Source organism: Stenella coeruleoalba (genome assembly GCF_951394435.1).
Source record: "Stenella coeruleoalba genome assembly, chromosome: 5".
Lineage (NCBI taxonomy): Eukaryota > Metazoa > Chordata > Mammalia > Artiodactyla > Delphinidae > Stenella > Stenella coeruleoalba.
In genome coordinates, this window is record NC_137150.1 from 32,827,059 (window position 1) to 32,848,096 (window position 21,038).

General features: G+C 51.9%; 1 protein-coding gene across 3 annotated transcripts in view; it reads left to right on the plus strand.

The window, feature by feature from the left end:
• The window catches only part of SLCO2A1 (solute carrier organic anion transporter family member 2A1), a 78,212-nt gene that overhangs the window by 36,367 nt on the left and 20,807 nt on the right, over positions 1-21,038 (plus strand). For all 3 annotated transcript variants that reach the window (XM_079922618.1, XM_079922619.1, XM_079922620.1), the window contains exon 3: positions 6,313-6,475. In XM_079922618.1, the coding sequence (XP_079778744.1) occupies positions 6,313-6,475 (163 nt within the window). The remainder of the gene's footprint in view (positions 1-6,312; positions 6,476-21,038) is intronic.

The following is a 21,038-nucleotide window of genomic DNA, read 5'->3' on the forward strand; positions in this document are numbered from 1 at the left end:
AAGGCTGCCCTGCACCAGGCGCTGAGCTGAGAGCCTCTGGAGGCACCTGACCTCCTCACAGCAGCCCTGCGAGCAGGTACTCTGCTCCTCCCTGCTGACAGCTGAGGGCACCAGGGCTCAGCAAGGGCAGCAGCTTGTGCCAGGTGTGCAGGCCTGCTGCCTCCAAACTCTGTGCCTCTAATTGAGTTCTGTGACCATCCACAAGGTTATGTGGCCTCTGCCCATCCCCGGTCCAGGGGAAGACGAGCCCCAGGCATGCAGCTAGGGAAGCAGCCCCAGGCTGGCAGCTCCTGTCTTAGGAGGGCAACAGGAGACAGAGCTGCTCAAAGGCCCTGACTGCCAGGCAAGGTCAGAGGTCTATGACCTCCCAGCCACGTGGAGTTTACACTGTCCCTCACTGATGGCACATCAAAGTTAGAGGAAGATAGGGTGGGCCAAGAGGCCAGGGTGAGAGGTCAGAGGGCAGGGTCAGCTAGGAGTCACTGGAAGCCAGGGAGAAAGGGGCAGGGAAGGCCGCAAGCCCTTGCATCGCGGCTGCAGCATCGTCGGCTCCAGGTGAGGAGATGGGCCCTGGGCCTGGCTCCTGTCTTTTCTTCCCACAGGGCCCACTGTTCTGGGATGGAGGTCTTGGCCTCCCCCTCCCAGGAGCCCAGATGCAATTAGATCTTCCCTTGACATAGCGAAATTCAGACCAACAACCGACCCAGTAGAGTCTGGGCTCCCCAGACAGCTTCTGGAATGGGCTGTAAAGAAGGTGGGAAGTGTTCCAACGTCCCCCAACCCCCACCTTCCAGTCTCCCCATCGCACAGCCTGCTCCCTGCTGGAAACGCCCCTTTCCCCTTGACTCCTGCGCCCTCCACGGCCCACACGGCAGTGCCCCTCAGGAGCCCTCTCCGCCACGCCTGTGCTAGATCCCCCTGCCGTCCTCGGAGGAGGCTCTCTTCACAGTCACGTCTTCTAGACAGGAAGCTGGCAGCAGGAAGTCTACCCCCATCCCAGTGGCCGCACACGTGTGTAGTGCAGCCAGGATGGGAGCTCAGGTCCGTCTGACGGTCGCCACGCACTCCTCCTCCCCATGGACTGTTCCTCCACCCTGTGACGTGCACGTACTTGCACACGTACGGCCCTGAGGCCCATCAGTCATGCCTGCTGGCCTCATGGGCCTCAAACCCCCTCCTCTGAACCCCCAGGCCCACGTGGATGCCTTCACTGCTTTCTGGATGTGTGTCTGTGTCCGTGTGTTTTAATGTACGTGTATACACGTGCATACGTATGCCTCTGTCTACCTGATTGTGCATCTGTGTCTTGAGCTTCCTGGTGATGCCCAGTGACGGGGGTCTTCCCCTCCACATAGGCTGTGCTCTCTTACAGGACAGGGACCTGGCACCACTCACACAAAATGCACCCTTCTATGTGTTGGCCTGTGACTTTGATAATGCTTCTGGCACATGTTGTCTTCATTCACGAAGGACACAAGAAAAACAAATCTCTGACATTTGTGTCATCACAGTCCTATCCCGTGACCCTGGCAGACATCACTAATCAACTGCAGTCTTCTTTTCTGCTGAGTCCAGACTCTGAATCCTTCTCAACACAGTGTTCTAGGCACATCTACTAATCAATATCAGAGCTGGTGTGTAGGCTAATCCTCTCTTCCACTATGGCTCGCATGATAGTTGAATCTATGATCTTTGATGGTTAAATTTTCATTTTTATTTTTCCCATGCTTGGAACAAAGATGTGGGCCCAGGAACAACTGGATTTTTCAAGGGGCAGGGAGTAGCTAGCTGGGACATGTGAGACTGTGTGTGTATCCGTGTGTCTGTGGCAGGAGACTGATTAGGCAAATAAGGGGCAAAATATTTCCCCAGGTTATAGTTCAATAAAAAATGAAAATAATTCACCCATTAAATTTTCTCTTTTCTAAACTTAGATGAGCTTTTCAACAGTCAGGTTTTAGAACATGCCTATGGGCATGGTTTGAGGCAAACATCATAAGAAAGTTAATTCCTTGAACCTAACAATCTTGTGTGTGTGCTTAGTGGGAAAATGTGTGTCTGTGTGTATATCTGTTTCTCTGTGTGTCTCAGTATTTGTGCGTGTCTGTGTGCATGACTATATGTGTGTATCTGTGATCTGAGACTGTGTGTGTATCCGTGTGTCTGTCTGTATTTCTGTATCTGTGTGCGTCTGTGTGTGTATCTGTGTGTGTGTGTGTATCTGTGTGTGTGTGTGTGTATCTGTGTGCGTCTGTGTGTGTATCTGTGTGTGTGTGTGTGTGTGTATCTGTGTGTGTTGAGGGGGAGTGGATGGGTGATTGTGTGGAGGAGAGGAACTCAACCAAAGGGCTTTCTACAATCCCGTTGATTCTGACCGAAGCGTTTAGAAACAGACTAAGAAAGTAGGAGTCTTACCGGAAGAGCAGAGAGCAGCCAAGCCAGAGGGGGCTTCATGTTCAAGCTCGAGGCTCCCAGCTTTTGGGGGGATCAGTAGGGGACTGGCCTGGCTTCTTGAGCAGAGCCAGGCCCGGGTGCACAGACTCGTGAAGAGGAACCCTCTGGAAGAGGTGCCTGGTAGACACTTGAGTTGAGGGACAGTGTATCCCGAAGTCGGATGGCTGGGCGGCTGTCACAGACAGGCCTGAGCGGCTGGGGGAGAAGAGGACCCCGGCAGTGCTGCAAAGGAAGAAAAGGCAGGATTTGGCAGCACCGCAGACCACAAGGCGGCTGCCTATCAGAAGCCTGAGGGGTGTGAGAAAAGAACCAGGCCTGGTGGAGGGGAAGGCGAGCCCATCTGGATGCCTGGAGTGTGCAGCCAGCTTCCAGGAGACGGGAGCCTTCACGCTGGACCCAGTCTCGCTGGGGTTCAGAGGGTGAGGAGAAGGGGAGACCAGGGCTGGGTGTAACAAGCCAGTGGCAGGAGGAGGGCTTGGCTGGCAGGGAAGACGTTGGGCATCCAGCCCGGTGAAGTAGCGGCTTCCCTGGCCCACCCACGGCCAGGGCTGAGCAGATGCAGTCAGCCACCCTTAATGCCCCCCATCAGTTTGCCCTGGGCCCCTTTGGTTTGAGGCGTGGGTAAGGATGTGTTACAAATGGGCTGTGTGATAACCTTCAGATGCTCTAACACGAAGTCCACAGAGTTGTTTTAGGGGCCATTTCCGGGCCGAGGGGCTGAGGCCCAGGCTGCAGAGGCCCTGTTCTCCTCAGCTAGAACAGCTTCTTTTTTTTTAATATTAGGGAAAATAATTTTTTTCAAAGGAAAGCCACAGCTGAAGGAAAGTTTGGGAACCAAGGTCTTAAGCCAGCATCAGCCGTAACAGCTGTAGAGGCCCAGCTTCCTTCCTAGAAGCCAGCCCAGGCCCTGGGGGGAGCACAGGAAGGGCCGCTCCAGGTGGATGGGATGGGACACCCCCCAATCCTTCCTCCCTGGGTCCCTTCGAGGCCCTCTCCCGTCCCTCTCCCAGACCTTTTCAAGTCAGCCTCAGTTGGCTTAGCTGATATGATCTGACATTTACAATCATTTCATGCAAAATGATGGGGAAACAAAAAGGGAATGAAATCTAGGAAGCATAAGGATAAAGCTTTGTTTCCAGGTGCTGGTTTCAGAATGTCCTAGAACCACGTCTTTCCCGATCAGACTAGGCTGCCTCCTCACCCACCTTCACATCCCCTTTCTCTGTGTGTCATAAACCATTCTTACTCTTGGCCACACAGGAGGGGTCTCTGGGCAATCGTGTCCTCTTCTTGAAAAAACCTACCATTTACAGCAGCTATGTGTCAGACACCATTCTAGGTGCTGGGGAGACAGGAATGAACAGACAGACAAAAATCTCTGCTCATATATATCATTCTACTGATAAATATGACATTTATTTATAGAAATAAATAAAACATGGTGGATCAGATTAGAGTAAATGCTATGAAGAAAAATAAAATCGTGGAGGGGCACGGTGGTTACATTTTAAATAACTTTATTCTTTGAATTATATTTAAATTATAAATATATTTTAATATATTATAATTTATTTCTGTTAATTATTACAAATATAAGTTATATTTAAAATAACTCCTTTTTAATTAAGATATCATGGATATTTAACTTTATATTAGCTGTCCAAGTGTACGACATAATGGTTCGAGATAAGTATATATTGCAAAATGATCACCACAGTGTCTAGCTAACAACCAGTACCTCACATGGTTCAAGTTTTTTTCTTGTGATGAGAACTTGCAAGATCTATTCTCTTAGCAACTTTCAAATATACAGCACAGGGTTATTAACTATAGTCGCCATGCTGTATGTGACATCCCAGGACCTGTTTATTTTATAACTGGAAGTGTGTACTTTTGACGCCCTTCACCCATTTCACCCACCCGACCCCCTTCTTTTTCAGAGAAGGCCTTAATGAGAAGGTTCGACCTGAGCAGAGATCTAAAGTAGGGCTCGTTGAGAAGGGAGCCCCCCGCAGACATGTAAGATGAGGGAGCAGCAAGAGACAGAGTGGCTGGGGTGGAGGAAGTGGGGGGACAGAAGGAGAGCAGGTCGGAGCAGTGAAGGGGAAGGGGACAGGCTCCTCAGGGCTTCAGAGGCTCTGGGACTGACTTTGTTTTTGTTCCCGTATCGGATTTGGGCAGAGGGAACACGGTCTGACATTTCAGCAGGACCACTCTGGCCGCTAGGAGGAGAATAGAGGGCTCTGAGGCAAGAGTGGCGGTGGGTAGAAGGCAAAGCTCAGAAGGGTGCCATGGTGGCTGAGACCAGGTGGTAGTGGTGGAGGTGGTGAGAAGTGGTTGGCTTCCATTGAGGGTCCGGCCAATGGGATTTGCTGGTGGTTGGATGTCGGTGTGAAAGGGCAGTCGAGGATGATGCGCAGACGTTTTGCTTGAGCCACTCATAGGATGAGGTGCCATCTACTGAGAGGAGGAGGACTGGGGAGGGGGGCACCGGGTTTTGGGTGGAAGGTGAGGAATGAGCTCTGGGATGCGCCGGGCCTGTGGGAATCGGAAGCGCATACAGAACAAGGAAAGCCGTAGGACTGGCTGAGCTCCCAAGACAAGAGCAGAGGTATGGGGACTGAGCTCTGAGAGTTGAGAGATCAGGGAGGCAAAGAGGGACCAGCCAAGAAGACTGAGAAGGAGCAACCAGGGACAGCAAACTAGGAGAACATGGTGTCATGGAAACTTAGAGAAAGGAGTGTTTCAGGAAGGCAGAAACAGTCAACTGAATCAAATGGTGCTGAGAGATCAAGTGAGAAGAGAACTGAGAATTGGCCAGCGGACTTGGCAATGAGGAGGTCATTGACAATCTTGGCAAGAGCCACATACCAAGACTCTGGTCCCTATTTCCCGAGACAGGGACACCTGCTTTAACGGCCGGAAGGAGACTGTGGTGTGGACAGGGTAGGGGTTATGAGTGCTGACATCCAGGGCTCCTCTGGTTCAGGTGGACTCACCTTCTGGGGCAGAGGACCATCTCTTTGGATGGAGTCGAGGTCAGAAGATCTGCCAGCACCCCTTTTACCATTTAAGACCCTGCTCCCCAAGCTGGGGCCTTCGGTTCCCCTCTTTGGCTCTGGGTGTGGCTCAGAGAGCACGCTTTCCAGGGAGCACCAGGAACATGAGTTACTGGTGTTTCACCCGGGAAGGGACTTAGGGCGCTTTAGTCCTCACCCCTCATTCACAGAGGTGGAAGCCAACCCAGGGAGGGCCAGAGCCGATTAGGAGCAGAGCTGCTGGGGCAGAAACTCACTTCTCCTAGGGGCAGTAGACCACTGTAGTTAAGGCGGGGCCCTTTAAACTCAGGCAGTCCTTGTTTGAGCCGCCTCCTGACCTCATGGACATGGCAAGTTACTTACTATTCTGAGCCCCAATTGTGTCGTCTGCAAACATGCGACTTGTTGCATGATGAAATGAGATAGTGAAGGCTGCTTGGTGGTTATTCTGACTATGAACTCAGAGTCCTTAGGGAGTTTAGTTAGGGAACACGTACTGTTCCTAGGAGCCAGCCAGAATAGGAAGCTTTCTTGAATTTGGCCCCCAAAGCTTTGGTCCTAATGGTTGAGCTTCCCATGGTCTCTAGATACTTCTCTTGGTCTGGTCTAGAAGGCTGAGGCTGGGAAGGGTTTCTGACAACAGGGGAAAGCTGAAACTGCATGCTTGGCCCTCCCGGCAAAGCTGGCACCACTGCTCTGCCTGGGCCCTTGGGCGACACCAGGCAGCTTCTTGCCTCTCTGCTGTGACGGTCAGGTCCACTCTGTGGGTGGGTGAGGACAGAGCCTCTGGTCTCACTCGGCTCCTCTGCTCTCTCTGCAGATCAGCAACGCCATCCTCATCATCTTTGTCAGCTACTTTGGCAGCCGGGTGCACCGTCCGCGTCTGATCGGCATGGGGGGTCTCCTCCTGGCTTCGGGGGCCTTTGTCCTCACCCTCCCACACTTCCTCTCAGAACCTTACCAATACACCGTGACCAGCATGGGTAAGTGGCCTCCCACTCTTGCTTCAAGGGGATGAGGGTACATGATTCTGTAGGTTCTGACTTTCAGATACGCTCTGGGGAGAAAAGCTGAAGAAACTTTCTGGTGGGAGAGGACAGCATAGCCCAGAGTGGTATCCATTGCCCCAGAAGCACCCCAACCAACTTTGTGAGACACCCGCTCAATCCTCCTGTGCTTTTGGTGGGATCCTGGGATGTTTGGATGCCCAGCATCGTCTCCCATCTTCCATGTTATTGTTGACTATATTTTAGCTCTGCCTGTCTTTACCCTCCTCCCAGTGGTCATTATTAATACAGTTGTTATTTATAAATAGTTCAGTACTTATTTATATTTACCCACAAGTTTACTGGTTTCTTTGCTCGCCGTTGCTTCTTGCATTTCACCCACCCTTGTTGATTTAACTTCCTTTTTCCTGAAGTACATCCTTTAGCATTATTTTCAAATAGTTTTTCAAATCTATCTGCCCTATTTTCATGGTTTCTTGGTATTTCCTTATGATTTCTATTTTCATTTTAGTTTCTTCAACTATTTTAAATGTATTTATTTTATAGTCCTTTTTGGATTGTTTTATTATCGCAAATTTTGAGATTGCTAATCCTCCCACATTCTGTGTCTGCCTGCTCTTGTTTATGGTGGAGTGTTTCCTTTATGTTCTGTAATGTTTGATGGTGTGGTCATTGGCAGTGGGATTTTTTTCCCCCTGTGGAAATTTTGTGTGGTCTGGGTAGGAAATAGCCCCAGGGGTGGTTTTGTATTTGCATTTACTTGGCACCCTGGGAACGTCACTGCTTTGGAGCCAATTTTATGATAATGTATTGGCGTGGGATCAATTTGTACTTGTTTTAAGGGATATGGTATGTGGCAGTGGTTTTGTGAGGAGCAGCAAGTGAGAGGCCCAGCCCCTAAATGCTTATTGTCGGTCTGCTGTATTGGAGTTGAAGATGTCTGAGGATAGCCGGGCCACCCGGGGATGCGCGGAGGGGTAGCTGATTCCTGTTCGCTTAAATACCAGGCTTGTTTTTAGTCATATATGCAGATCAGATCCAAGAGGGGAGTCACTTAGAATGCCAAACAGGAATGCTTTATAGGCTGTGAGACCTACAGTGGGGAGGTGGGTAGCTGGAATGGAAAAAGAATGGAGGAACAGTGATGTGTAATGATGAAATGTTTGTTGGGTTGGGAATCTTTTCCCCACCTCCCTTGTAATCACCAGTAGACTGATCATTGATGATTACCATAAATTCACTGTGGCCTTGGATCTATTTGGACTCTTTAAGCCTGAGTCTTGCTTCAAATAGGCCCAGGAGGAAGACAGACCCAAGCTTAGGGGTCTAAGCTCTTTCTCCCCCTCGGTCTAGACAAGGGGTCTGAGGCCAGCTCTGAAGGAGAGTCAGGGGTTGCTGGCCACCTCAGAGAGCCATGTGCCAAGCCTGCTCCAGACACATGGTCCCTGCCCTTCCCCGTCAGCATGAAGACTGGGCTAATGAAATCAGCAAGGGAACCTGGGGTGCTGGGGCCAGGCTTCGGGGAGGGCATGCTGCTAGGCGCCACACACCATGGCCTGCTTAGCCTGGGGGCTGGCTCCCCCAGCCTGGGCCAAATACCAAGGGCATTTGCATCACGCAGAGCAGCCACCACAGAGCGTGGCTGGAGACCTGCGGGCCTCTGAAAGCAATCACTCTGCTCCTTGTTAGGGATGGGCGGGCGTCTTGGGTCCTTTCCACCACCATCCTCCCTGCTCTGAGGCACACTCTCTGCCTCAGTGCTCTTAGCCCACCTCCACTGAGAGAGGGAAGAAGGGGACTGTGAGAGGGACCACAGCGCGCCTGCCAGCCTGCAGGGAGGAATCGCTGTCCAGGAGCGTGAGCTTTGTTGTTTTTTGTTTGTGTAAATTCTATTTGCAACAATAGGACACAGTCTCCTTTATGCTGGCTGGGATCAGAGCAGCAGCTGCAAGTACTCAGGGCTGGGCTACCTTCAGGGCATCTTCCCAGTGCCAGGGGGTTGGGATAAGGAGGACTTTGGCCCAGGAGCCACATCCTTGGGATCTAGCTGGAGCTGTGGGTGCCCGTACAGCGGGGGCATGTGCTATGCTAATATGTGCAAACAAAAATATTCATAAAATCTCACTTCGTGGGAAAAGTTTGAAATACGACTCTTACTTCAAATGTATTCCTATGGGAACTTCAGTTTTAAATTATGCAGGGCCATCAGGCACACACAAATCTCATTAAACGCGCCACCCTGAATCATGTCATGAATCTGGACGGTCCGGGGTCTGAAGCTGGACTTTGAAACCCCCTAACAGCATGGCCTTGGGCCACTTCCTCCGCAGCTGAGTCTCAGTTCCTACCTGTATAAAATGGACCCTCCCCCGCAGGGCTGCGAAGGCCGAAGGATGCATGCTCTGAATTTAGCCAAGGGGCTGGCACATGCGGTAACCATTAAGCGGCGGCTTTTATAACAAGCGGTGCTGGGAACAATACGTGTAATATGCTGGATAACTAGGGTCCCAAATGAGGAAGCGCCTGCTTCCTCTGGAGAGTCTGACAGCTCACAGCCAACGCACTGGGCGTCCTGCGGGCATCTGAAGGCAGCTTCTCCCTGGTCCTCACTGTACGGCTGTCCTCTGCTCTAGCCGGAGTGGGGCCCCTTCCTTGGTGTAGTCCTTGCTGCGCCTTTACGTGTGAGGCATAGGATTTCTCTTGGTTGAAGCGTAGGCTGCTGTTCTGCTCTATTCCCAGACCCTTCAGTGGGAGTCACCTGGTATGCTGGGTAGAGAGGGCATAGACATTCAGATCCCAGCTCAGCCATTTAGGTGCTAAGTCTGCTGAGGCAAGCTGCTGTTCATCTTTCTGAACCTCAGTTTCTTCATCTGTAAAGTGGGAACAATAACACCTCCACTTTCAGTGTGTTCCGAGGGCAAAATTAAAACTACATAGTATAGGTAAAGTGCTTCGCCCGTGTTAGCTGTTCAGCACATTTCTCTTTGCCTGCCCTTGATGTGGTATTTGAAATCTCTTCCTCATGAGCAATGACCCCCAGACCTATTATCATGTGTTGACGGCTGACTCTTTCCCCTTGGAGCAAAGCTGCTCCAGAAATGAACGTGGGAAATGAAAAGTAACTCTGTATTTCAGGGAAAAAAATTAAAGAGGAGCTGAATACTGTGGGAATCACAGAGACCTTTAACAACTCATGGCTAATTTTAAAAAGGCCATGCAGACATTTATGAATGTTTAGATTTTCTAAATGTCAGTGGGGTCCGGAAATACGCCTGGCGCCTTTCGAGAAAAGCCTAGCCACCAAGCCAGAGCCTCTAAGACCACTTCTGGAAGGCTCAGAGAGGTTTGGATAGGGGGGAAACAGGCCAACCCGAGACCAGTTCTCCCGGGAGACAAGAGCAGGGGCTTCGGAAACAAGTGTCTGGTAGGAGTAGGTGTAACCTGTGAGAGGTCCTGAGCCAAGTCCAGAGGGAAGTCAGCCCCACCCAGACGATGGATGCACACAGGAGGGGCTTCCTGTGGGAGGAGCAGGGCAGGGGGGAGTCTGATGTATTTTTGGAGCAGTCAAAAAAAGAAAGGGAAGAGTGGCTTTCCAGTCCTCTGCTCATGAAGTTGCCAGTCCCTCACGCACTTCCGTTCATCAGAGGCGTCCCTGGGCAGGAGGGTGGTGGGCAGGCCTGGGGACGGGAGCCTCGGGCTCCTGAGTGACAGCGCCCCTTCCTCGGTGGAGGACACGCCGGCCTGGAGCAGAACCCCAGTGCCACGCAGGGTCCTTCCACTGGGGGAGCCGCTCAGGGGCCCTGAGCTCAGGGCAGTTCAGCAGGGAGCACCCAGCCGTGGTGCCAGAGGGACCTGCTGGGAACTGTGGGGGAAGGGAGTGTGTCTGCAGGGGAAGCGTGAGTGTGTGTGAGGGAGGCGTTCCTCTGTGAGGAGGTGGCCCGCAGTGGAGGGGGGGGTGGAAGGTGTGGGGTCTGCGTGGGTGTGGAGGCGGGGACGGACGAGGGGGCAGCAGGGCCGCTGTTAGGGTGGAGGTGCCTAGGGAGGCGGGGGGAGCATGGGTGTGCTGGGGGCGGAGAGTGGGTGGACGGTCGAGCGGGAGGTGCATGGCCCTGCCAGCTGGATCTGTTTAACCTGAAAAGGGGGGGAAAGCAGCAGGGGGGGCGAGTCACAAAACACATGGGTATTATCAAGTCAACTGAGAGGGAAACAGCCCTGAACGGATGAGCACAGCTAAGCTAACGAGACCTGATGTGGGACACATTTTCAACACACAGTATAGGAAAGAAGAGAAACGCGTGTGGAGAAATGACAGCAGACACCAGGCTGCTGTGTTGCGTGTCAGGGGAAGGCCGGGGAAGGAGCTGGGGCCGCGGAGAACGGGCATCTCCAAGGCATGGCCCCAGCGGCTGACCTGAGAGCGTTTGCCTGTCAGGCTCTCTTAACGTTTGTCTTGTGGGAGAGTCACGACCCACCCTGGCTGGCCTGGAGGCGGGATCCCTTGTTCTGGGTCTCCAGCCCTGGCCCCAGGAGAGACCTGGGGGTGACTCCCCCTCCCCTGGAGGCTTGTTCCTCACTTCCCTTGCTCAGGGGTGAGGCTGGGGGCTGCAGGCCTGCTCCATGTCTGGTGAGGAGAGGAGGGACGCCTAGGGGCCAGGCTGGGTCCTGCGTCCTGCTCCTCTGGGGAGAGCGGCGTCCCAGGGACCCCTGGTGGACTGTGTGTCTTGGGCCCACCCAAGGCAGCAGGGAGGGTCTCCTGGGGAGAGTCATCAGCCAGGGTGGAAAAGGAAGGCTGGTTACTATTCCAGTGGCTATGGTTGCCCCAGAAAAACAGTCGGGGTCGGGGATAGCCCCACAGAAGCAGGGTGCCAGCCCCTGTCCCCTGGGGCACTGTGGTTTGAAGAAACCATTGATGCCTCCTGCCTGAGGCCTTGGGCCCCCAAGGACCCCCAGAGGACACAGGGAGCAGCTTCTGCTCTTCTTGCCACACTCGAGGCTGCTGTGCCCAGACACCTCCTGTGGCCCAAAGGCTTGACTAGGGAACCAGCAGGCACATTCGGGCAGCGAGAGACCCACACCATGAGGCAGGAAACCAGCAGAAGCAGTTTCTTTCTCTCAGGAACAAAAGGACTTTTGAGGATTCAGAGCTTGGATTGGCCACCGTCACGGGATGTGAGGCTCAGAGATCTAAAGGGGGAGACGGCAAAGATAAGTCAGGTATTTGGAGGCGGGGAGGTCATGGAAGTGGAGCCCCGTGTTGGGATTCGTGGCCCTGTAGAAGAGGCCAGAGAGCTGTCTGCACCCGTGAGGGTGCAGCGGGAAGTCAGCAGTCTGGCTCTCACCAGAGCCCCACCAGGCTGGCACCCCGATTTTGGACTTCCTGCCTCCAGAACTGTGAGAAATAATTCCGCTGTGTGTGAGCCTCCCAGGCTATGATTCTTTGGTACAGCAGCCGCAGCTGACTCCAGAAGATTCAGTCCCTTTGGCTGGAGCCCCTCCTCGTAGCCTGGGATCTCATTTTGAATTTTCAGCCTTTGGACTGTCTTATTTGCCATTGCCACCGGCTTCACACCATTCATCATGTCCTTCACAAATCTGTCAGCTGCTCTCAGCTGTCCCCAGGTCCGGGACAGCGGTGCTGCGTGGTGTCTCCCAGGTCACACTGGCCCATCCACGCCTGCATTGGGCACGCCTTGAGCAGTTCTCCCTCGAGGACTCAGCCGCGTGTCCACCTCTGGTCTGGATATCTGTCAGGATATCATGACAGGCTTTGTCAGAAGGCTTCCTCCACTCAAGTAACACCGTGTTCTGGCTTCCTGCCAGTCTGGGAGCCCCATTAACAAAGGAAATGAGCTTGGCTTGGCAAGACTGACTCTTGATGAACTCATGTTGGCTCAGCTAATCCCCTTTTTTTTATTTCCCCCTTCAAATTGCTCCTCATTAGCCTGTTAATAAATCTGTGAACAATAAGTTCTGCTTCACTCCCAACTGGGGGGTGCACATTCTGTTTGAATAGTAAAATTAAATGGCTCTGAGCTGCCATCCTGTTGCCTCGGGTGTGTCTTGCTTCCCTCCTATCCACTAAGAAACAGTGTTGATGATGAGTTGAGCTGGGTGATGCCTCTTTCCGAGGCCTGGTGGCAGTTCCTCAGGGGCGGGCGTGTGTGCGGGGAGGGGGGTAGGGTGGGGCTGAGGCAAGTCCCTTGCCAGCAGCGTGGTGCCCAGCCTGTCACACAGCGCACAGTGGACCTGCCCTCTCATGCCCAGCTCACTCGCCACATGGCCTCCTCAATACAAGTAGGCATTTCCCCAAGGCCCCTCTAGTGCCAGGGTGGCGGTGCGGAAGGGGCGTCCAGCCTCAGTCTCAGTCTCGGAAAGTCAGTCTTGAGATCAGAGCAGGGGATCCCTCTTCTTCCACTCACCTAAGCTCACTCTTTTCCTGCATGGATGTGAATCCTTGCAAGCAACCCACTTGCCCTCAACCCCTCTATTACATCCATCCGTTGCTAGTGACCAGCGCTGATCTTACTTATCTCTCAGTTTCTGGATCCAGTCCCCAAGTCCTTAAAAACCTGGGCCATAATGCCTGTCTCCAGGGTTCTGCCATCTCCCTCATCTGTTTAAATCACTATATCCCAGGTTATGACATTGTTATTCATTTTCATCTGAATAAGAATGTCACAAGGTAGGTATGATTATCTGTATCTGTTTTGGAGATGAAGAGACTAAGATTCTGAGAGTTCCCTGACTGGTGAGCAGTGGAACCAAGATTTGAACCCGGTCTGTCTGACTTCAAAATATGAATTCCTTGCACTGCTCCACCAGCTGTCAACCCCCAGCTAGTGCAGAAGGATATGCTCTCCTAGTTTCCCAAAATAAAAGTCAGAATGCACGTGCCCATAGAAATCATTTTCTAAGTGGAGGCTTAGTCTGGTTGGAAGAGAACACATGTTATCACAGGGGCACGATGGACTGACAAGGCTTTGTGAACTCCATGGAGACCCAATCACTTCTGATATGCAAACAGGTCACTTTATAAATGACTTTGAGATCTCAATCATGGGTAAGTTCGGGACAGCCTGTTCCAGGCCTGCCGGTGGGCGTGGCCAGAATTTCGGGAAGAACTGTTGAGTGGCCGAATTTGGGAGGATGAGGAAATAGGTCTTTCAGAGTGGAACATTCTGAATGAGGTTCCGGGAGTTTGCTGATAGCTCGAGGCTTGGCATTTTGGCCACGCTTCCAGAATACTCTCTGGAAACACCGCTGCCTTTCTCTATTGTTCTCTATGGGTCGCTTCTGAGGTTTGGGCCTTGCTAACCTCCTCCTCATTTGGCCCTACTCACTCGCAAACGGTGCCCCCTTCTGAGCAGGGAGGTAATGGGTGGCTCTCAAGGTGCTGCCCTCTTGTTTCCTGGCACAATTCTCCCTTTCCTCTACCAGACAAGAAGCACTACTCAAAGGAAAGCCCACTCGCCACAGCCTTCCTATGTTGCTCAATCCTTCTAGGGTTCTCTCTTGGCCCCAGCGCTGGATCTTTGTGGAGAGACCTCTTATTAGACCCTTGACAGCCCGCTGGCCTCAGCCTGGCCGCACCTGGAACGTGTGTCCTTGAACAATGGAGAGGCCAGGCCTTAGTCTGCCCAGCTTCACCCATCTCCGTGGGTCCCATTCCAAGGAGGTAGCCCTTCCTGCCACCGCGTCCCCACTTTGCAAACCCACGGAGGGGTTCAGAAATAAGAGCTGAAATTCTGCGTATGTAAATTGTGGGATGAGTCAGAGGGTTGACTGGCGTGCATCTGGGCTGGTGGGGGGGTAGCTGGAGGAGGGGAGAGGTTCTGAATTGTTTCTAGTTAGCCCTGTGAAAACTGGCACGGCTAGACCTCTGGTGTCTTGTGGGAAGAAGAATGTGCTCTGACAAACTTGAGCCTTCCAGAAGTGGGCCTCAGGGAAGATGAGAAACAGACTGACAGCCAGTTCAAACATACCCCCCTCCCTCCCTTACCCAGGCCCCTCAAGGCGGAGGCGGGTGGCCCCCGAGTCTGTGGTAGCTGGAAGAAGCAGGCGTTTCTCTGACCATATCACAGGATCTGATGGTGGGCAGGTGGGAGAAGGAGGGTGGTGAGCTTCTCTAAGTCCAAGGAGAGGACTGGGTGCGGGGCCTTTGCTGGAACGCCTGAGGAGCGGGGAGAGGTTGCTCTCTCCTTCACGTGGCCCGAGCTCTTCTGCTCCAGGGAGGAGAGGGGTGGGGTGGGCTGCAGAAAGCTGAGCCCCACAGTTCTGCCAATGGGTCCTGATACAGGTCTTCTCACTCCATCACTGTCTTCTTTTTTTTTTTGCGGTACGCGGGCCCCTCACTGTTGTGGCCTCTCCTGTTGCAGAGCACAGGCTCCGGACACGCAGGCTCAGCGGCCATGGCTCACGGGCCCAGCCGCTCCGCGGCACGTGGGATCCTCCCGGACCGGGGCACGAACCCGCGTCCCCTGAATCGGCAGGCAGACTCTCAACCACTGCGCCACCAGGGAAGCCCTGTCTTCTTCTTTTTAAGAGAAGAGCCTAATGTTCTAAACTCTAGAAGACTCTATCTTCACCAGAGTGAGCTGGCCACGGCCATCACCGCAGGGAGGCCCAGGCATGAGTTCCTGGAAAGCTCAGACCTTGTCTCTGACAAACACGTTCACCACAACACAACACGTCAGGGAGCAGCGGGTCCTCCCCACCGCCGTACCCCGCCTCCAGGACGGAGAGCAAGCCGCTGCTTCCCAGGTGGAGGAACTGATCTTTCCCTTTCGCTTGTGTCACAGCCTGGTCTGGGGTGGATTTGGCCCCACTTAGGGCAGGCATAAGGAAAAGAGAGTTTGTTGGGAGATCTTGAATCAATTTGGAATGTAGAATAGCCCAAGAAGATCTCAGTAGACTTGGATTTAATTTGGGGCCAATTGATTAGCTTTTAAAGTACACATTTTAAAAAATTTATTTATTTTAATTAATTTATTTTTGGCCGCGTTGGGTCTTCGTTGCTGCTCTAGTTGTGGCGAGTGGGGAGCTAGTCTTCATTGTGGGACGTGGGCTTCTCACCGTGGTGGCTTCTCCTGTTGGAGAGCAAGGGCTGTAGGCGTGCAGGCTTCAGCAGTTGTGGCACGTGGGCTCAGTAGTTGTGGCTCGTGGGCTCTAGAGCACAGGCTCAGTAGTTTTGGCACACGGTCTTAGTTGCTCTGCGGCATGTGAGATCTTCCCGGACCAGGGCTCGAACCTGTGTCTCCAGCATTGGCAGGCAGATTCTTAAACACTGTGCCACCAGCGAAGTCCCCAAATACACATTTTTAATAAAGGCAGTTAGTTTCTGACATGTAATCTGACGTTCTACAAGTTAATGATAACAGTTAAAAGATCCCCAGAGAATTTTGCCTCCTGGACACTTCATTAGGTGAAATTTCATGAGGATTTTTGTGGCATTGGTGCACTGTGCAACATGCCATGTAAAGACTTAATAAGCCAGTCAACATTTTTACAATCTTTGATGACCGCTAAATGGCACACAAAAAATAATTTTGCCAGCAACAATGTTCTAATAAATGTGACTTTAGTAAAATAATAAGAATCAGCAAAATCAAGAACTAGAACTCTGAAAAGAAACACTTATTCTCTGGCCCTTTGTTTCTGAGGCTCCTGCTTCCGTACAGCCAGCCTGGCCTTGTGTATCTGACACACCCACTGTGGGCTGAGCATCCCCGTGCTCGCAGCCGTGGAGTAGATCAGCACTCCCTACGTGCCTCTCAGGCAACACGCAGCCTCACCTATTTTACCACCGAAGTAGCTCTTGGCTGGGTCAGTTCTGCTCTTTACACATGGGCCTTAGAAAACTGGTTAATCCCTCCAGTGTGTTAGCTGTACTGCCCCCCCTCCTGATCGTCACCCTCTGGGCTCTCCTTAGGATGTAATCCAGGCCCCTTTGCGGGACACAGCAGCCCTCCAGGAGCAGCTGGGCCTCGCCCTGGTGGTGTTTGCATACCGAGCCCGCTGAACCTCTGAGCTCTCCCCTCCTCAGCACTGCTCTTCTGTCTCTTGCTGATTCTTCTCAGCTCAGAGACTATTGTCTCTGGGAATCCTTCCCAAACCCTCTCCCCAACAGCACTGGGTTTGGTGCCTCCCCACGTGCTCTCTGGTACGCTGTGGATACCAGGCTGTATTTTTTATTGTGGTAAAATATATATAACATAAAATTTGCTATTTAAACGTGTCCAATTCAGGGCATTAAGTACTTTCACACTGTTGTACAGCCATTGTCACCATCCATCTTCAGAGTTTTTCATCTTTCCCAATGGAAACTGTGCCCCTTAAACACTAACTCCCTCTTCCCCCTTCCCCCAGCCCCTGCCTGGCAACCACCATTCTGCTTTCTGTCTCTATGAATTTGTCTATTCTAGGTTCCTCATATAAATGGAATCATGCAATGGTTGTACTTTTGTGTCTGACTTGTTTCTGTTAGCATAATATCTTCAAGGTTCATTCATTTTGTATGTAGCATGTGTATTAAGCCTTCCTTTTTAAGGCTCAGTAATATTCCATTGCATGTGTGTATCACATTATGTTTAACCATTCATCTGATGGACATTTGGGTTGTTTCCACCTTTTGGCTATTGTGAATGATCTGGCTATGAACGCCAGTGTACGAATATCTGTTCAAGTCCCGGCTTTGAATTCTTTTGGGTAAATACCCAGGAGTGTACATGCTGGATAATATGGTAGTTCTATGTTTAATTTTTTTTGAAGAGCTTCCATACTGTTTTCCACAGTGGCTGCACTATTTTACATTCTTACCAGCAATGCACAAGGGTTCTAATTTCTCTACATCTTACCCAACACTTGTTTTCTGTTTTTTGAAGGGTATGAAATGGTATCTCACTGTGGTTTTGATTTGAGCAATATTTTGGCAACATTGCGGTTGCTTCTTTGATGATGTGTGTAGCACAGCAGACAGAAGGCTTTGGAAGGTGTGTCCAGGTGTCTTTTCAGGTCTTAGCATCCCAGCTTTTCCCTGTGAGGCAGGCATCGTCCATGGGAGCTGACGGGCCTGGGTGTGGTCCTTCAGTGGCTGCCCTGGGAGCAGGGGCCAATTCTTTGCACCTCTTTCCCAGTGTGGTCATTTGCCTTTGGGGGATCTTTACTCCACCCTTGCACTTAAGGGAGACCTGGCCCTGCCACCCCATAGCCCACAAGACAACATGTGACAGGGAGCTGCTGTCACACCTAGACAGAGACAGGCAGCTCAGCCAAACACATTTGCAAGTGACAGCAGCCCACGGTTTTAGGGAACTCCAAACTGTGCTCGTTTCCTCATACAAAATCTACTCGAAATTTGTTTGAATCTTCTGAAAAGAAATGCCCATTTGAGAACTTGCCCATTTGAGCAGCTTTTTAATTTACGAGCCCTTTGGATGTGTGTCACCTCAGTCAAAGTTGGCGGAGGGAGGTGAGCAGGGTGAGTGGCCAACCATTTGAGTGACCACACAGCTGCACCTGGCCAGTTGGTAGCACGGGTCAGAGGGTGGCCAGGGCCAGGCAAGCAGCTTTGCCCTCATTCCTGAACCTGCCCATATGGTCTTGAGAAGGGAAGTGGGGTCTTTTTCTAAAGACTAGCACAGCCCACAGCGTGTAAACGCTCACCCGCTGGGGTGTCCGTGTGGCTGCCGCACTGAGGGCACGGAGTATGCTGTGAGCCTGGCCCTCCGGCTACCGCCCACCCTCTGCAGTGCATGGCCCCTTCCCCAGAATCCTCTGAGGTCTCTCAAAGTCAAGGTCACTGATGTGAGGAGTCAGATCCAGGACTAGAACCCAGGTCCCAGGCTCCCAGTCCAGCCGCTCCAACCTGGGCCTCCAGCCACCTGGGCCTCCCCCTGGGGATGGGCGTGAGTCTGCCAGCACCACAGCCCCGTCTCTGAGTGTTGGACATGGGGCAGTGTTGGTGGGAGGGTTCCTGAGTGTGGTGAGGAGTGGCTCTTTCTCAGCAGGAACATTTCACAGCTTTGTGCTTCCAGACTAAAGAGACGATCCTGAGAATCAGGCCCTTGCAGCATCACTGAGGCACACCAGCCTTCCTACAAAGGGGTAGGCACAGCCATCAGCCATGCTGACTAACCAGCGGGCCCAACTTTTCATGCCTGCTCCCCTTTCTGGAACCATAGCCTTCTAGCACTTTAATGACCCATGGGGACTCTCCCTATCCGGCCACCTTATGGTCTCTGCCTAAAGGGAAACTGAGGCTCAGAGAGGTTCAGAAACTTGCTCAAGATCACACAGCTACCTGGGGCTAAAACCAATTTTTCTTTCTTTAAAAAAAAAAACCTCTATTGAGAAATGATTGACATGTAAAAAGCTGTACATAGTAATGTATAAAACTTAATGAATTTGAGGATGAATATACCCATGAAACCGTCACCACCATCAAAGCCACAGACACATCCATCACGTCCCAAAGTTTCCTCCTGCCCCGTTATTACTGTTGTGTGTGTGTGTGTTAAGAACACTTAAGTTCTACCCTCTTAGTAAATTTTGAGTATACAGTGCAGTATTGTTATCTAGAGGCGCTATGCTGTCTAGTAGATCTCCAGAACTTATCTGACATAACTGAAACCTTATACCCTTGACCATCACCTCCCCATTTACCCCTCCCCCAAGCCCCCGGCGATCACCATTCTACTCTCTGCTTCTTTGTGCTTGACTGTTTTAGATTCCACATATAAGTGAGATCATACAGTATTTGTCTTTCTGTGTCTGGCTTATTTCACCAAAGCCAATTTCTTGACTCTTTATACCATGTGTTTGTTTCGTCTCTTTGTCTCGGATTTCAGCAAAACTCCCAGCAGCCAGCCCCTTTCCAGGATACCTCTACCTGGGAGGAAGTTCCCAGCCGCTTACAGAGGTCAGAGGGCTCACGTGTTTGAATGTAACTAGGGATGGGTAGAGGAATCTCCCCAGGCCTGGCTCCTCCATCCCTGAAAAATGTGTGTTGTGTCTTTTCAAAACTGCCATTTCAGATTTGATTTCATTCAGGACTTTGAGTCAGGCACATATGGGTTCAAATACCAGCTCTGCCCCAGATCAGCCACTTATGTGGGCCAATAACCCCTGTGAACAGGACAAAATGTACATCACAGCCTTGGCAGTGTCTGCCTGTGCAGTAAATAGAAGCTTAAAAATTCTGGCGCTGGAACTTGGATCTCTACAGTAAAGCGTGTAAGTCAGAGAAAGGCCCAATACACAAGCAAGGAGAGGCGTCAGGGAAGGTGGGGTGGGCAGAGAAACTCAGCCCTAGTGTGATGGGCCTGACTTTTGCAGGCCTAGGGCAATGGCTGTGGAACAAAGAAATAAGAAGTGGGAGAGACATTGTTACAATTTGGCTATATATTTTTATGAAAAAAATATTTTTAATTTAAAAGCTTTCACTGTTGCTTTATTTCAAAAGTATCTTGTGTTCATTATAGAAAAATTAGAAAGTACACTGAGGCAAGCACACACACACACAAAGATCATCACAATCCCATCACCCTGAGAGAACCATGGTCTTCCAGAGTTTTTCTCTGCATATTCCATTAGGCCGCATACATTTTATAAATTACGGATCATATTCTTCTCCAAACTACTAGTTTTTGTTTGTTTGTTTGTTTTGCGGTACGCAGGCCTCTCACTGTTGTGGCCTCTCCCGTTGCGGAGCACAGGCTCCGGACGCGCAGGCTCAGCGGCCATGGCTCACAGGCCCAGCCGCCCCGCAGCATGTGGGATCTTCCCAGACCGGGGCACGAACCCACGTCCCCTGCATCGGCAGGCGGACTCTCTACCACTGTGCCACCAGGGAAGCCCTACGAGTTATTTTTTGACTCTACAAGATGTTACAGCTGTCTTTGCATGTCAGTAAGGCTACCTCCCCACTCTGATTCTAAGAGGCGCCTCCTATTTACCCATGTGGTTAGACCACTCTCTATCCAAACCCTGAATTGAAAGGTGGGACAGCGGGTGTGGAGTGGGAGGGTGAAGGTACAGAGGGACACTTCCAAATGTCTGGGGTTGGCCGTTGGCCTGGGTGCACACAGCTCCCCTGCACACGGCTGGTGTCAGGTCTGGATGACCTCGACCAGACAGGCGTCTTGGCCCCCTTTGCCAAGGGGCCCCCTGATCGATGGGGGAGCCCCCTAGGCCAGTGGTTTTTAAACATGTCCTACATAGGCACTAGTATAGAGGACAGGAGATGCTGGGGCCAGGATGGACAAGCATGTGTTTCTGCGGGAGGTGAGGGGACGATAGGAGGGCAGATCCCTCCCCAGCCCCACCGTCCAGGGTGGCCCTGAGCTCAACAGCACTGGGCAGAGTCCAGTGTGATGGACAGATCCCGTCCACGGCCCTCACTTTTCCTCTCTGTGGGACTCTGAGGCCCACCCAGCTCAGAGCTCTGCCACCTCTGGGAGGGCCACAAATGAGAGTGAAACAGAACTCCAAGGAGAGGGATCCGTGATGTTAGCAGTTTCCATTGGCTTCTACAAGGCTGGAA